This window comes from Crotalus tigris, unplaced genomic scaffold, assembly GCF_016545835.1.
Source record: "Crotalus tigris isolate CLP2741 ecotype Arizona unplaced genomic scaffold, ASM1654583v1 scf7180000017668.6805642782:7212621, whole genome shotgun sequence".
Lineage (NCBI taxonomy): Eukaryota > Metazoa > Chordata > Lepidosauria > Squamata > Viperidae > Crotalus > Crotalus tigris.
In genome coordinates, this window is record NW_024096554.1 from 236,932 (window position 1) to 255,078 (window position 18,147).

Here is an 18,147-nt window from a genome sequence, read left to right on the forward strand (position 1 = left end):
TATTACACATAATAATTAAATCCATCTCAAATTCCCTCTGAAGAATCTGCATCAGAGGAAGACCACATATTATCTTCCATGTTTTCTAACTAATAAATGTTCAGAGGCATACCTACAATGCAATATATATGTATAACACAAAAATTCAAGTATATGGTAATTCAAAGTTTCCATTAAAATAATTGCAATTGATCTGGAATTTTAGGTACTGACAGAGTAAACAGAAATTCAAAACTTCAGTATGGAAAAAGTGTATGCATTTTATAGGTACTGATAATATCTATATTATATAATTTCTAATATTTATTTCCATACTTATTGTGGGACATACTGTATATCTTAGAGTTAAATTACTTCACTTTTAAAAGATCGTTATAGATATATTAGTAACATTAGGTGAACATGATGATGATAAATATCACTGAAATGGCTGGCTGTCTAAACGTTGTAGGGGCAAAACATATCTCCTTCTCTTTCTACACCCTCCAATTGCTAGCAACAGCATAGATGGAAACCATGAAGATAAGCATGTGTGCCTATTTGGGGTCTTTAGCCAACATTGTTATCACATTACAATATGTATCTTTGTCCAAGTTTTTAAATTGTCTTCATATTCAGGGCAACTTCAATTTGGGAATAGTCTTACTGATATCTATATCTTTATCTATTGGCAAATAAATAAAGATTTACCTTTTGGTTTTGCATTTTTCAAAATGATACTAATGAGTTCTGGAACATCAAAATAGGCAGCATAGTGCAGAGCATTCATATTTGTCCAGCGACTCCTCGAACTGATATCTGCACCCAACTCAATAAGCTGGGAGGCAAATTTTGCTGCTGTTTTCACGTCCCCTGCAAAGTAGATAGTTTGAAAACATAGCTTATATGTAGTTTAGTGGGTTCTTGATAGATTTTCACAACATACTAGATAACAGAAGACTATGTCCAAAAAACATTGGCAAGTTTCCATACAGCCAATCCTTACAAGATGTTTCCTTACTAGAGTTTGAAGGTTAGTCAAACTATAACTACATCAACAATGAAGAAAAAAATCAGGAAAGTTTCCTAGTACTTTTTATATCAGCCTTTTTCTCTGGATGTCTAGGGCAATAGCTTCCTCAATTCTAAATATCTATAGCCAATGACTGGAGTTGGTGAAAACTGCTATCTCAACTCATCTGGAAAATATCAAATTGGGCAAACTTGTTCCACAAATACATGCAGCAAAAAATGCTTGGGTTTTGTCTTATTTTCTGTAGAAAAATATATTTTATGATACACTATGCAACTTCCAGTGTCTGGATTTGAATTAAATTGTCTTGATTTGTTTCTGTTTTAGGACAGCAGAAACACTGCAGGATCCTCTGCATCTCATACAAGAGGAATACTGTATATTCCGGCGTATAAGGCGACCCGGAGTATAAGATGACCCCCGTCTTCGGCGCCGAGTCACATGCCTAGAAAGTCGTCTTATATGCCGGAAACTACCGTTATTTCCGGCGTATAAGACAACTCGGCATATAAGATGACCCCCGACTTCAGCGCCAATTTTAAAGCTTGCGAAAGTCATCTTATACGCCGGAAAGTACGGTAGATGTTCAAGTAACATTAGTTCCTTCCTTGCACAGATGCTGGAACAACAGTTGTAGTAGTAGTAGTAGTAGTAGTAGTAGTAGAATGATAATAATGACAATGATGATGATGGTGGCGTACACATCACTTGTTACTATTCTAGGTCATGATGACAGAGAGCTAATGAATAACTAACCAATGGTACAGTGGGTCCCATAATCAATACGGCAATGCTAAAAGACATCTGACCAGATTATTAGTGAACTTATACCTATGGTATGACTTCAGTGGAATAAAACCATTGTTTTCTTTTATACATAACAATTAGGACTAAAACTATTTAATTCAACTGTTAAATTATTTTACATTATTTCATCTGCACCATGTACTAACATGTAATTCTATTTTTTCCTAGGATTTTCAAATGATAAAATGTGAAGTTTCTGTCTGTTTCCACCCCATTAATTTTAAATTGTTGCTGTATAGGAGGTCACAAGGCCACAGAACAATGGGAAAATAAAAAAGGTAATGTGATTATTTCAGTTTACCAACAATTCCATTTAGAAAGTTTGGAGAGAAAGGGCAGCATACAAATTCTGTGGTTACAGTATAGTAAATATGGCCACATCTCCATGAATTTTAAAGCGCTGTTTGAGGTATCAGAACAACCTAATTTATCATCTATACAAAGATTTATAGGAAACTATCCAGTGATGTTGTGATGTTACTTTAGCCAGTTGGAAGGGGGGTTCAGAAATTAAGTACAGTGATTTTTGGAGTGTTGGGGAAAATATGTGGCTTGTGAAGATAGGGAAATTGCTGCAGATGATCCAAACTGTTTAAATTGGTAGAATTTTGGACACAGGGGGATATGGAATTTGCAATATTAGAATATTACAGGTAAATGATTTGAAGAGAAATGACACCATTCCTCTCTATATTGGCATAAACAATATACCTGGAGAAAGATAGGAAAGACAACTACTATTCCTGCTGTAAAAACTAGCCACAGAAAATTTCCAATTCCTTTTCTTACCAATTCCATGAGCTCCTGACTTGCAAGTATAGTGCAAGAGAGTCATGTCAGTCAAGTCATCTCTGTCATTCACATTACAGCCTCTCTTAATGATCTGTTGATTAAAAAAAAAAGATCATTTATGATTCTGATGAAGCAACTTTTATTTCCTGGAAGTTAAAATATATATCACTCTCATAGTGATACCTAATAACAAATTATTTTTACTACCAAAGCAATTAGCTGATACATTTCACAGCAACGACATAAATATCTGGGTTCATGTGATTACCAATTTGCATTTCATCAGTTCACTCAGTAATACAGAGCTACTTAAATAAAAAAACTTGTCAAACCATGTAAACCCCAAAAGATATGTAGCCCTTAATGCACTTTTTATGGAGGATTCTGTTCTTAGCAAATCATTAAAAAGTTACTTAATAAGGATGCAGATGTAAAGACACATTTGCTAATATTGATTCTAAACAAAAATTTAACAGATATTTCCATATATTAAGTGAGGGCATAAAATAAAAATTAATAAGATTCATAGATAAATCCAGGAAATTAATAAATGTCTCACCTCATTTCCTATCACATCAATGTTTTGCTGAACTTGGGGAACCCATTGTCTTAAGATAGCAAATAATTCAGATACAGAAGTTTTGGGGTTGAAAAGAATTTCCCGACATGCTGCATCATTTGGATCGAAAAAGGAGAACTCTACAGAAATGAAAGAAAGATTTAGCTGCGAAAAATATTCAGATAGATTTTAAAAACCTTTTTTAGTCAAGTTTCATACATCCTAACCAACCTTCCCCATCCTAAAGCATCTGGACAACCCACAATTGGAAAATAGTTTACTATGTGATCAGTAAGGGACTCTCTAATTTGATAAGGTATTGAATATTCCATATAGGGTATTTTTTTACAATTTTCACGTTTCAATGTTTTATGATATATTTAGATGTGGCAGTTCTCATACCCTATTTTCCTACAGAAAATCTTCATTCTTAGCCCAGAAAGGAGTAACACATTTTATTTAACAAGACAGAGATGGCACTGAAAGTGGATCTACAAATGGCTATGAGAATAATATGAAATAGGATGTTTTGCTGTATATACACAAGAAATGAGTTGATATTTAAAAATCAAAAGGGAAATACAAATAATAAACCAAGAAGGTGGGTTTTTTATATTGGATTTACATAAAAAGCTTAATTAAAGCTTTGAAAAATCTTGTCAGAAGGAAAAAAGAAGAAATGAAAAAAGAGCAAATTCTATGGTATTTCAATAGACTAAAGATTAAGACTGTTAAAACTAAAACCAAGGAATATAAACTTGGTTTATTTGATCAAGGTTAAAATAAGTTGTTATTTTCAGTAATTCTTAATGGACTTTTTGCTGGAAACATTATGCTTAATGGACTTCTCTATAAATAAGAGATGGGATATTGGATGAAGAGATCATTGGTTGTAAACTAAGAGGGGGTGAAGAGTTATGAAAATAGATTATGTTTATTATGATGAAGATTGAAAGTCATTTAATATATATATTGCTTTTCTCTTTCTCTGCTATATATTTTTTTCTTTTTACTTTCCGTTTTTTCTTTTTCTTTGCACTGTTTACTTTCTATTCTACTTTCTTTTAGTTTCATTAAATTTTACCACTGCAATTAAAATTCTTAACACAAATTATATATACATAAAAATCATTAAGAAGTATAAGATTAAATGCATGCACTAGAATTTTCCTGGAAATGCCTACTATATTTTTTATATTTTTTATATAGTTTTATATTTATTTTATATTTATTTTGATATTCTCTAGGCTGCTGCCACCTGGATCTGAGGCCAGGGGATGCTTCCATGGCCCTCCGGAGGCCCATTTCCGGATTGCAGTGGCCTGGAGAAGGCTTCTGGTGCCCAGATTGGACCACCGGACAGCCAAAGAAGTGTCCCCCGGTCTCAGATCTGGGCAACAGCAGAAACGTGGCAGAGAGAAGATGGATCTTTTCAAGATGAGTCTGGCACAGCAGGAAGAGAGGGGGAAGCATGAGGTATCTCAGTGGTCAGGGAAGCCTTGGGGGCCTGTTCCATCACTAGGCCCTCCATGGCCTTCCCCACCCTGAGATAACTCATGAGCTGCGTGTGTCTTAACAAGCAAGGGAGTGATCTGGTTCGAGGTACGAGATTCACTCCCATGAGTTTTCAAGTTATGAATGGAATGGGCAGGCTCCATTACACTCGTAACTCGAGGACTACCTGTAATTCTAATCTGTCAGAAGATCATCTGTATTATCTATTAGATCTTTTGAGTAAGTTTATAATCAGAAGCAGGTGCTTCTAACAGTCTAAAGCTGTGCATACATTGGTCTTCACTAAAACTATATTTTAATCACTCCTATTCTTAAGATTATTAAGCAAGCGGCTACAATTCATTTTGTTCTTTCTTAATTTTTCAATTTCATTCATATGTTCAGTTTAACAAATATGTTGTTATATATTAACATTTTATTTAATGTTATATTAAATTTTACATCTTATTTATTGAGCTATTTATTTAATTGCAATAGGATTTAATTAATTACAATACATACAAATTGAATTAATTTGTTTTTGTGAGAGTTTATTACCTAATAAAACTTGGTATTTGCCTGCTTGCTTCTAGACTTGCACCAAGAAAAGATGTTCAAAGTGGAAAGAAGTTCTAATATATTACACAATATCAGTTTTTTTCACATGACTAGCATGCAAAATATTGTATAATGGTTTCCATGTCACTTGCACAAATATTTCACATAGAACTCAAAATTGCACTTGATGCCCTGGTAGGAAAACAACTTTATATATTTCATACTAAAGTACTTTGTTTTCTGTTGGGAACAAAATGATTTTCCAAGATGTGCGTTACGCATTGTTTATATAATAAAGCTATTCTCTGAGAAAGATAATTCACTACATCTAGCATACAGCACATTTTAAGAAAACAATTATAATATTTTCCAAGAGAATGTTGATTAGAGCATAAAGTTTGTCACTTTATTTTAAGTTCTGAGCATCCCTTTGGAATCAATCTCTACTCATTCAATATTTTGAAAACAGCTCCCTCCTCCTATAAATAGTCTTACCATATTCTGAAGGCATTGGTGCAGCAGAGACTGAATGGGTAATTGAATCTTCGGAGCCTGAGATAAAAAACTGGTATCTTCTACTCAATGAAACACCTTCTTCAGAAGGGTCAGGAAGATCCTCTATGGTCATCTTTTAGAAAACCACCTTTGGCTAAAAAGGATTTTTTCAAAAAATATCTCATCAATTGACCAATGACTCTAAGTATTATTTGCTCATGTAATTCATATTTCTATTACCAAAAATACTAATAGTTAAGAGATTCCAAATATTTTGAGCATCATGTGAATTCATAAGCTGTTGCATCATAAATCATTTCATCATTCCTAAATATTAGTATTTTATCACAAGGTTTGAGATGAAACTAGAAGGCAGAATAAAATCTTACTTAGGAAGGCATTATTAGCTGACAATATGGTATAGGGTTAGCAGGGCTCCTTATCTAAATCGAAGTATAATATTACATATGGTCTTAAGTCTAAAAATTATTTTCCTGAAATTTTCTGGATAAAATTTGGTCCTCACATTGCTTAAAAATCATGGAGTATATAGCCAAGAACACACTTGCTACAAACAAAAAGTTACAAGAGACATGTGATTAAATACCGGTATCCATTCTCTGAAGATCTTGATTTTTTTGTTTACATATTCTTTTTCTTTTAATAGTTCTTTTTTTTTATTGAAAATTTTTGCAATTTTACAATAAAATCCCTCTCCCACTACCTCCCTACCCTCCCAAAAACCCTCCCCCCCTCTTCCCAGAGCTGAATGCAGGGCTAGCTAGAACTAAAAATACAAAACATTTAAACTTAAGTAAACCTCAAACAAAAATTACATTAAAAAAAGTCCAATAATATGTGTATGTATATGTATGTATATATATATGTATGTATGTATGTATGTGTGTGTGTGTGTATATATATATATATATATATATATATATATATATATATATATATATATATATATGCTGGAAAATTTGCATAAAAATACGACTCCTGGGCATGTCTATGGTACAAATAAAATACGAACACCAGGAGAGTATAAATATAAAAATATACTTTACTAAAAGCTGCCAAGCTTTCGTTTGGAAACTCCAAACATCATCAGGGCTAAGGAGCCAGTAAACAATGATGACTTAAATGGGTTTTGCCGGCATCTGCACCCGGCTCATGGACCGCGTCACCGGTCCCGGCCGGTTAATTAGTGTTCCAGATGTTTCTTTATTACTCTCCTTACGCTTCCTTCTATGGTTCTTCCGGATCATTCCTTCCACTATCTCATTACTGGTATTCATCTCCTCCACCACCCCTTTATCCTTATTTCCTTCCATAGCACTGACCCTCCTCCCCTTTTTGTTTTCATTCTCCACCCTGGGGGCATCTGTTTCTCCTCTATCAGTGTTACAAGCTTCCCTGGGCTCACAGACGCTCCCCCACACACACGCTTTTCTCAATCCCTGCTCCACACCCTTTCTTCTCACTCTTCCACTGTCATGAGTAACTTTCATACGGGTGTTACATATTTGGGGGTCTATGCCCTCCTCCTCCGTCCTGGCAATCTTCGTGTCAACAGTTCTCCACCGTTCCATTTGTTTGCTGCGTGATCGGGTGCTTACCCCGTCTCTCAATTCATCCCTCCTCCCTATCGCACGCTCTTCCCCATTGCTGATAGGAACAGTATTCAGGCGGACACCAGGTCTCCAGATCTCTGCATTCTGATTCCCCGCGTTCTCACTCCCCTCTTCTGTGCTCATCTTTGGGGGGACTTCAAAGTGTTCGTCCCGGGAGGGGGCTGTATTGTTGGTGGGGGTATTCCTTGTCTGCAGGGAATCCAGGCAGAGTTCCGTGTCTCTCCCTTTCACCGTATGCCTAGGCAATCGAGCCATGCTTTCGTTCTTCTCCCCCCTACCCACAGCGTCAGGCTGCAGGCTCCTCATGCTGGATCTTCCACTCTCTCCACAGTTGTTGTTAAGTTCTGGGGGTGGGGGTCTATCATGATGATATTGGGGAAGGGGGAGGTCTTCCATCGGTGGATGATTACGTGTGTTTGACAGTGGTAGCCTCCTCAGACGTTCATTAGAGCGGTATTGGTGTTGGTCGGGCGAAACGGGGGTGTCCCTGGAGTGTAGAGGGTTGGCCAAAGTTCCATCTATCTGTTCAGGATGGAGGCCAGGTATCCCATCACGTTTACAGCTGTGCAAGCATTGTTCAGGCTGCTTATAATAATTGGCATGGTGTTTAAAATCCCATTTCCTCAATGCTTGTTGAGCTGGATGTAAGTCAATGTGACGATTAACCGCATCTTTGTTGGAATACCACGCCTCTTTCAATAAGTAGCAGTAAGAAAATCGGAGATGATACCCTAAAGAAGATACGCCCCCGTGACACGGCGCTCGCTAGATTTTACGGGCTCCCAAAAATCCACAAGGAAGGCACCCCACTTCGCCCTATCGTGTCATTTATAGGTACCCCAACATCGGGATTAGCGAAGTGGCTTAGCACTCATCTGGGCCACCTTGTGGAAGGCAGCCCCACAACGGTCAATTCTGCAGAAGAATTCCTCAACAGAATTAAGACCCTTAGGGTGGAGGATGATGAGAGGATGGTATCGTTCAACGTTACCTCCCTCTTCACCTCCATCCCCCAGGACTTAGCTATTTCAGCCCTGGGAGAGCGCTTGAGGAATACAGAAGGGAGCCACCACCAGGACTCCCTTCAGACAGATGACCTCCTGCGATTAGTGGAAATATGTCTTACCACCTATTTCACTTTCCAGGGTACCATCTTCGAACAAGTTAAAGGGACACCTATGGGCTCCCCCATTTATAGCACTATAGCGGAAATAGTACTCCAACAGCTAAAACACAGGGCTATGGCCTTATACCAACCCAAATTTTGGGTTCGGTACATGGATGACACGTTTGCGGTTGTTAAAAAACAACATGTAGCTACCTTTATGAGAGTACTTAACTCGATCTGCTCCGACATCCAGTTTACAGTGGAGGAAGAAAAACAAGGTCACCTAGCCTTCCTGGACGTGTCAATATACCGTCAGTTGGATGGGACGTTACTTACAGGGGTGTTTCGTAAACCCACCCACACGGACAGAATACTCCACTATAGGAGCAACCACCCCGTATCTCATAAAGCTAGCTGCATTAAAGCATTGTTTAAGCACGTGGACTCCCACTGCAGCACTGAGGAGTTTAAGAAGAAAGAAAGGCAATACCTTTTCCGGATTTGCCAACGTAATGGGTATCCTTTGAGGTTTATCAGACAGTACGGTCTTACACCCCAGTCCCGGAACAACCAAAAGAGAGAGGAACCATCATTACAAAGAATGTGTGTTTCTTTGCCATATATTAATAACGTCTCGGAGGCAACAGCCAGACTGCTGGCCCCCCATGGAATAGAAGTGGCCCACAGACCCAATCAGACATTACGGTCCAAAGTCGTTCGCCCCAAGGACCCACTCCCTGCCATGGATAGATCAGCAGTAATCTATAAAATCAATTGCAAGAACTGCGATGGCAACTATGTGGGTGAAACAGCTAAGCGTTTAAGATCTCGCTTGCATGAACATCAGTTAGCTATAAGAAGGGGCGAGCAGCATTCTCAATTGTGGATGCATATGGCACAACATGGCCATCAGTTTGACTTTGTGAATGTTTGCATTATGTCTGAGGATGCCACTAAGGGAGGCCGGCTATTGAAAGAGGCATGGTATTCCAACAAAGATGCGGTTAATCGTCACATTGACTTACATCCAGTGCAACAAGCATTGAGGAAATGGGATTTTAAACACCATGCCAATTATTATAAGCGGCCTGAACAATGCTTGCACAGCTGTAAACGTGACGGGATACCTGGCCTCCATCCTGAACAGATAGATGGAACTTTGGCCAACCCTCTACACTCCAGGGACACCCCCGTTTCGCCCGATCAACACCAATACCACTCTAATGAACGTCTGAGGAGGCTACCACTGTCAAACACACGTAATCATCCACCGATGGAAGACCTCCCCCTTCCCCAATATCATCATGATAGACCCCCACCCCCAGAACTTAACAACAACTGTGGAGAGTGTGGAAGATCCAGCATGAGGAGCCTGCAGCCTGACGCTGTGGGTAGCGGGGAGAAGAAGAACGAAAGCATGGCTCGATTGCCTAGGCATACGGTGAAAGGGAGAGACACGGAACTCTGCCTGGATTCCCTGCAGACAAGGAATACTCCCACCAACAATACAGCCCCCTCCCGGGACGAACACTTTGAAGTCCCCCCAAAGATGAGCACAGAAGAGGGGAGTGAGAACACGGGGAATCAGAATGCAGAGATCTGGAGACCTGGTGTCCGCCTGAATACTGTTCCTATCAGCAATGGGGAAGAGCGTGTGATAGGGAGGAGGGATGAATTGAGAGACGGGGTAAGCACCCGATCACGCAGCAAACAAATGGAACGGTGGAGAACTGTTGACACGAAGATTGCCAGGACGGAGGAGGAGGGCATAGACCCCCAAATATGTAACACCCGTATGAAAGTTACTCATGACAGTGGAAGAGTGAGAAGAAAGGGTGTGGAGCAGGGATTGAGAAAAGCGTGTGTGTGGGGGAGCGTCTGTGAGCCCAGGGAAGCTTGTAACACTGATAGAGGAGAAACAGATGCCCCCAGGGTGGAGAATGAAAACAAAAAGGGGAGGAGGGTCAGTGCTATGGAAGGAAATAAGGATAAAGGGGTGGTGGAGGAGATGAATACCAGTAATGAGATAGTGGAAGGAATGATCCAGAAGAACCATAGAAGGAAGCGTAAGGAGAGTAATAAAGAAACATCTGGAACACTAATTAACCGGCCGGGACCGGTGACGCGGTCCATGAGCCGGGTGCAGATGCCGGCAAAACCCATTTAAGTCATCATTGTTTACTGGCTCCTTAGCCCTGATGATGTTTGGAGTTTCCAAACGAAAGCTTGGCAGCTTTTAGTAAAGTATATTTTTATATTTATACTCTCCTGGTGTTCGTATTTTATTTGTACCATATATATATGGTACAAATAAAATACGAACACCAGGAGAGTGTATATATATATATATATATATATATATATATATATATATATATATATAACTATTCTTTTAATAGTTCTTGTCAAATCTTTTAAGGCACATTTGTTCCAATTGTTTCATAAAATTTAGGAACTATTTCTAGAAAACTGAGTAGAATGTAGGAAAGGTTTCTCAAAGGATATTATTTTTTCTGCCTCACAAAGGCTTGCTAACATTAACAGCATTGCATTTTTAATTTTTAATTAAATAATATTTACTTTACAACAGAAAAGACTTTAAGGTCACTTTTAAGTAAGGTAGATAACAAAATACTTTCCCCAAATGTGAAGTTATAGAAATAAAAACCTATTAAGCTATATTTGTTCATTATTTTTAATGCAATAAAGCATTAAAACAGAACATAAAAAGTTTGTCACTGAACATTTTGTGTTTATAATAGTATATAATTTAGTACCGTGGTGGCGAACCTATGGCATGCGTGCCACAGGTGGCACGCAGAGGCCTCTCTGTGGGCATGCGCGCCGTCGCCCCAGTCCTAAGCCTTCAGCTGGGTTTTATAAAACCTTTTCGCTTTAGGCCTCCGCCGCCGTGTGCAAAAAAAAAAAGGTTCAGTTAATCAATTTCAACTTCTCGCGGGAAAAAAAAGATCTCGCAAAGTTGGAATTGACTGAACATTTTAGTCCCACCCAGTCTGCCATTACCACTGCAGCCACGCCCACCCAATGGGCCACGCCCACCTGGTACCCGATGATACATAAATAGGCTTTGGGTTGCAGCTTGGGCACTTGGTCTCTAAAAGGTTCGCCATCACTGATCTAGTATAATAATCTATAATCTATAATACAGATTAAAGAAGAGTAATCTGTAATCTAGTATTATAGATTAATATGTAAGAGATTGTTTTAAATACAATGAAGGATTACAGGATGACTATTACCCCTATGTAAATATAAAGCTATTGCTGATTACCTGAATTCATTACAGGATTCTTTGTAAACACATATCAACTATTCATGAGCCAATGTTCAGCACTCAAGATAAAAAAGTTATAAATACTATTAAAGTCAGACTAGCATGGATTTCACCAAGTCAACATTGAAGAGGGGTTTTCTCATTCATGGGACAAGAAAAACAATTGTACTGTTAAATGAATGAGAGCCAATTTTGTGTAATTGGCGAAGGCTAGAAGCCAGGAGACTATATTTTCTAATCCTGCCTTAGGCATGAAGACACAGGGTGTATTTAGCTTAAGGTGATGGTATATTAGCCAGGAAACTACAGTATTAATTCAGAGTAGTTGTTTACCTGCCTAAGACTGCTAGTCCGTTCAGTTCATACACACTATCTAAAAATGCACCACAGGGGGTGAACTAGAACAGGGCTTTTCAACCTTTTCACTCTTTGTACCACTTTTAGGATATGGCAACATCCGAGTACCACCAGTCGCCTAGCAAGGTGTCAAAAACTTGATGACCAAAAAAAAAAAAAAGCGAAAAAGTGATGAAGGGCAGGAAGTCCTCAACTTACAACAGTTCACTTAGTGACTGTTCGAAGTTACAATGGCACTGAAAAAAGTGCCCCCCAAGGCACAGCCAAGCAAGACACCTACCTGCCTGGTGGTGCTCTTCCTCCTGTCTGAGGTTTTCATTGTTGTGAACATTTCTGTTGAGGATTGGCAGCGGGGAGAGGTGGGGGGGTGTTTGGTTTTTATTCCCCCATCTGCTGGGTGGTTACAGCAGGTTTTGGTCACTTCACATGACCCTGGGACACTGTGACCGTCTTAAATATGAATCAGTTGCCAAGCATCTGAATGTAAATCACAAGACCCTGGAGATGCTGCAACATTCCAGCTGATCGATGCTTATTCTGGGCTCAGTGGAAGTGCCAGGATCAGCGCTGAGCTCCAGCTGGAGCCTGGCGCTGATACTGGCGCTCCCACTGAGCCCTGACAGCCCTGAAGAAGTGTTGATCCTGGTGCTTCCACTGAGCCCTGACAGCCCTGCAGCTCCAGCCGTCTCTCGCTTAGGCTTGGGCGGTGCTGCCACCAGTTCAGCTCATTCCCCTCCCCCGCTACCATTTTTCTAGGATGGTCGCATACCACCTGCCAGGTGCCAATGTATCACAGGTGGTACCCGTACCACTGGTTGAAAAGCCCTGAACTAGAATGCACTCAGAATGGCTAATGGCATTTGGCAGCGTCCTCCAGGGCTTTTTCCCTCTACTGATGTCACCTTGCATTCAGACATCGCATTTGGGCAGATCCAACCCAAACTGGGTTCGTAATTCCACATAAAGTGGTACCTATGTATCTATTTGCTTATAGCATGCTCTCAAACTGCTAGGGCAGCGGTTCTCAACCTGTGGGTCGGGACCCCATTTGGGGTCGAACGTCCATTTCATGGGAGTCGCCAAACAATGCAGTCCGCCATTTTTTCCCCCTTTTCCTTAGCTGTGCTACTCCCTTTTATTCTATTGGCTTTTGAAAGCCAATAGAATAGACTCTCTTGAATAGAGTCTAATTCTATTGGCTTTCAAAAGCCAATAGGAATTGTCCAGGCTGTCCTCGACTTACGACCAGTTGGGTAGTCCTCGACTTACGACCAGTTGGGGGTCGCGGCATTAAAAAGGTTGAGAACCACTGTGCTAGGGGATGGTATACGAGTAGCCCATGAAGTATAGTATAAGCATAATGGAGCTGGGTTGGCCACTGCTAGGCAGTGGATGTTGCAAGCAATTTAATATTTTTCCTGCCAGGTTCCCCATTGACTTTCTTTGTAGGAAACTAGCAAGGAAAATTGATTGTGTCACCACAGAATACTGCAACAAACATAAATACTAGCTGTTTGCCAAGCACCCAGATTACAATCATGTGACCACAAGGGTGCTGTGATGGCCAGAATTTCAAGGACTGATTTTAAGTCTCTTTTGTCAATACCATTGTAGCTTTGACTGGCCACTGAACAAGAGGTTGGTAAGCCACAGCTACTTGCATAACACCAAACTTTGAAGTGCAGTTTATGTAAAAACTCATGAAAAATGGGGGGGGGAGAGATACATCACATATATTTTCAAATAAATTGTTTTCTTAACAGCAAATTATAGTATAGTTATTTTTATCAATTGCATGGACTTAAGTAAAACCCTTCACTTGTTTGTTTCTTTGATTTGGCAGAAATATCTCTAAATTCATATCAATTTGTTTCACAAATATTTTTGTATTGTATGAAAAGGAAATATGTAAAAATCAATTTCTTTCCATTTGTCTTTTTTGAAAAAAAAGGTCTTAGATGAAGCAAAAAAACACCCTTTTCTTTCCAAGTATCTTGGAAGGCATATGTTCTGTTTTAGCACTGCTATCCCATAATCTCTTGATTATTCAAAGTTAAATATATAAAAATATATTAGGTCAACTTCTGAAAAGCACTGTTTTTCTACATTTCTAGAGGACAGTTCTAATTAGCTTGATTCATTGCAATCTGCCAGCTTAAGTACTTCTGGGTCAATGATCATAAATTATCTATTATATTCTGCAGACCTCTAAAGACCATGAGTCAATTTTAGTGCACTGAAACAACACATAAAGCAAAATTTACCAGCAAAATACAAAAAAGTTTTAATATTCCTTAAACATAATTATAACCTGTCAATTCTTTTATTCTTTTATATACTTGGGAATGTCTGTTATTTTAAATAGATGGGTGAAATGATATATAAAAGAAAGCAACCATTGTTTCTGTCTTTGACCTACTGTTTTTATGGATTCCAATTCCACTAGTATTTTGAAGGAACCTTTTTTCAGGATTCTATCCAACTTTATTTATTTATATGTTTATGAATCCAGCTATTTCTCTGACAGAATATATTATAATACAATTTTTTACTTCAGAATATATCAGGTGATCTCTGAGTTTAGCTGTTTTCTTGCAGACATTTCATTACCAAACAAAGTAACATCAATGCTACAAAGGTATAGGGTGTGTTCTCTTTTTATATATTAGTGGCTTGCCCTGTCAGTGTTGGTTGGAGCATTCTCGGTGGTTACCTGAGTAGACTGTTTACTATTAGTTTATTTGTCTGAGTTGATAGTTTTTTGATTGGGATATTGTAAACAAAAAACAAGTAAACAATTGTTCTTGTATTAATCTTGGTGTTTATCTGGGTGTTGACTACTGGTAGGATGGTGTTTTGGTTTCTTTATTTTTGGATTTTTGATTGTCTCTTTGGAACGGTGTGTGTGTGTTATTGTTGTTTACTTCTATGTGCCTGTTGATGGCTGCTTTGTCTGAGTGCCAGGTTTTCAGGAATTCTCTAGTGTTTTAAGACTTGGCCAAAAACCAGTATCTGGATATTGTGAGCTATATAATTAAATCAAGTATTACAAAAGTATATGATGTAGCATATTGCACATACTCTACCATAAAGTCTTAGCACTCAACTTTCAGTGCTGACTAGAATCTATATTTGGCAAATTATTGACTTTGAAAATTACTTCTGGATTATACATAACTTCACGACATGATCTTGTTCTATTTTCAGTCTACTCCTTACATTTCAAAACTGTGGAAGAGTATACTCAAGTGTAATTCTGAATATATTGGAATTCATTAGAATAATTAATTCTTTCCAGATAAATTCAGGAATGATAAAGACCTCTTTGGTAGCCATTTTTCAATCCACTTTTATAGTACTGTACACTACCCAGAATATTTGAACTGGTTAAATCCATTATTTTATTATAAGTTATATTTAAGAATATAAAATAATTTATATTATTTTAAATTTTAAATGAGATATTATTTATAATTTAATTAATATAGCTGTTTACTCACCAATGACTCTGGGTGACTTACAGAAATATTTAAAGTTACCAAAACACAAATTTTATAAATTGTGAATATAGTGAGCATTATTTATTAGCAAAACAATTCTCCAATAATACTTAATACATGTTTGAAAGAAAAGAAAAGCCAAGTATGTCTTTGACGCACTTGGCTATGAGTCACACCTTCCTTCAAAACAAGTTTTGGCTTTTCAACTCACCAGCTGCATGTAGGTTATTTGAAGGAAGCCAAGCCAAACGTAACTAGGCTCAGATTTTTCACTCACTGGATATCTTTCAGTGAGTTTGTTCACTCCTCAGAGGATGGTACAAGAGACTTCACATCTTAAATGTGCTAGCCCTACATCTACTTGATTTCATTTAGCTAATAACTAAAGAATTCAAAGTCAACTGGAGAAAAAGTGGTCTATGTTTTAGTTGTGTATAATTTAGACTGTAAATAGCATTAAACACCATTAGGTCTTATCCTGCTACTAAATATAGCACAGACTTCAGCAACTACAATCAACAGTTCTGTTAAAAAGTTCCAGCAAGATGCAGGGCCTATAAAATTAATATTCTATACTAGGATAACTGCACAGAAATCAGCAGTTTTTTTGTTGCAATTGGATATAAATGTGATACACAAATAATAAAAATAACAAAACAAAACCTAATCAAAAACATTTCTAATTTAATGGAAGGCATTTAATCTTCATAAATTAAGAGGTATTTCCTGTTCTACCAATAATGATTGCATTTCTAAAGGTTCTAAAATAAACATGACAAATGTTATACTATCTGCTCCTTTAATAGAGGGATATTGGCAAAAAAATATTAACAGAAATTCTGTCACAGAAAGTTCAGTATGTTGAAAGAAGTAACCAGGCTAGCTCTGCAAAATAGAAAAAAAGTACTAGGACTGAAAGCTGCTTTATCTTGCTGCTTTACACATAGGACAGTACTTCTATTAGGTCAAATTAAATCCAACTTCAATTAATCAGTTGCAAATGGACAGAAGAAAAACTACAGGAAACTTCGATGTCAATCTATTCTTATCTTGCAGTTTTTTTACCTTAAGTGCCCCGGTTTAAAGACATTAGATCTATTAAAGCTTATTAGTGAAATTGTTCCTTTTTTCCATACCTTTGGCAGAAAAGAAAGCCAGGGGGCGAGAAAAATCAAGTCTGACTTAAAAGTCTTGGGCCTTGATTTAAAAAAAAAGATAAGAGGCTATTTGTATTACGAAATTGACAAAGATGCCGCTGACCACGGGAGATGGGGGAACTCCTTCAGAGCACCACCCTCCCTTCCTAAAACCTTTTGTTAGTTACATAATGCTTTCATACATTCAGAAACCCATCCTGGATGCATTCCAGCAGTCTTTCGCTCCCAGTTCTGCCCGCAAACATCGCCCCAATTCATCTCTCGCCCCCACCTTGCCACAACCCTTCAGACTTGCTGCCGAAATCAGCAGCTACAGCGTACGCAAAGCGGCTTCCCCGCGCCACCCGGTGCACGTGCAGCTATTTGCCTTTCAGACGTTATGGTCCCACATGACATCACTCCCCACTGCCCACCCCTCACACCACAAAGCTGGGCATTCTCGCCCCCCCTCCAGGCGCGTCATTCTGCCCTCGGTCTACCCCCACGCCACGCCTCCGGTTTGGGGAATGGGGACCAAACCTTCGGCACGCTCTGCCACGAAGTCTTTCCAGACAACCCGCACGAAGACAGCAGCAGCAACTCCCCCCCCCCCCACGCCCTCACCTGCCGTCCCCTCCGCAACTGCGGCTCCCGAAGCTCCAGACAACCGAGGGGAAAAGTTCCCACCCAGCGATCGAGGCCCCGCCCACCGCACAAACGTCAGAGAAGGAAGATCAGGTAGTCCCGCTAAGCTTCCTACGCCCCGCCCCCGACCACCCCATGCAGCAGCGTATCTGCATCAAGGTTATCCCCGTCGCTAATCTTTCTTCCCCCTTCTTTCCCACTCCGGCACGCGGCTGTCCGGCCTAGCCAATCCGCATAGTTAACTCCGCCCCTTATCTGAGGTCCTTTACATATCCACATCCTTTGCCGTCCGATGCGCCTCTTGCGTGGTTTAGATCTCGGCAAAAGCACCTGAAGCCACGCCCATATTCGATGGTTCGCATTCGCTCTTCAGCTTTAAGACGAAGAGATGCGCATGCGCAGACCTCGACGGGAAAGCAACTCGAGCGACTTCATCGAGTCTCAGCAATTTGTATTTTGTGTCAAAGCTGCTGGATATATATAGGATAGGCGACGTAAAAGCACTTTGTTTTGTAATTATATCTGTGTACTTTTTGTCGTTTTTTAAGGAACATTTCACTAAATGAAAATAGGACACAGTAACATGTTATTTCACAAAAATAACTATCTTATTGCCTCCTATAATATCAAAGTAGGCATTTTATAGTGCTATCGATATGCATATACTAACTCCTTTAGTTTGGAGTTTTGAATACATTTGCTTAGCATTGTGCTAATAGGTTATAAATTTGTACTGGCTTTTCTGTTGGAATTAA

At 38.9% G+C, this 18,147-nt stretch overlaps 1 protein-coding gene across 5 annotated transcripts in view; it reads right to left on the reverse strand.

Annotated features, from left to right (window-relative positions):
* Nucleotides 1–17,501, reverse strand: part of CLIP4 (CAP-Gly domain containing linker protein family member 4) — a 44,514-nt gene extending 27,013 nt beyond the window's left edge. For 2 of the 5 annotated variants that reach the window (XM_039337026.1, XM_039337031.1), the window contains exons 1-5: nt 17,372–17,501; nt 5,718–5,871; nt 3,171–3,310; nt 2,609–2,702; nt 691–852 (exon numbers count right to left, since the gene is read on the reverse strand). In XM_039337026.1, coding sequence (XP_039192960.1) covers nt 691–852; nt 2,609–2,702; nt 3,171–3,310; nt 5,718–5,850 — 529 coding nt within the window. In that variant the 5' untranslated portion in view covers nt 5,851–5,871; nt 17,372–17,501. Of the gene's footprint in view, nt 1–690; nt 853–2,608; nt 2,703–3,170; nt 3,311–5,717; nt 5,872–16,747; nt 17,162–17,287; nt 17,345–17,371 lie in introns of those variants that run through there. The other 3 variants (XM_039337027.1, XM_039337028.1, XM_039337030.1) reach the window with 3 other exon arrangements.
* Between the last annotated feature and the right edge of the window lie 646 nt (nt 17,502–18,147).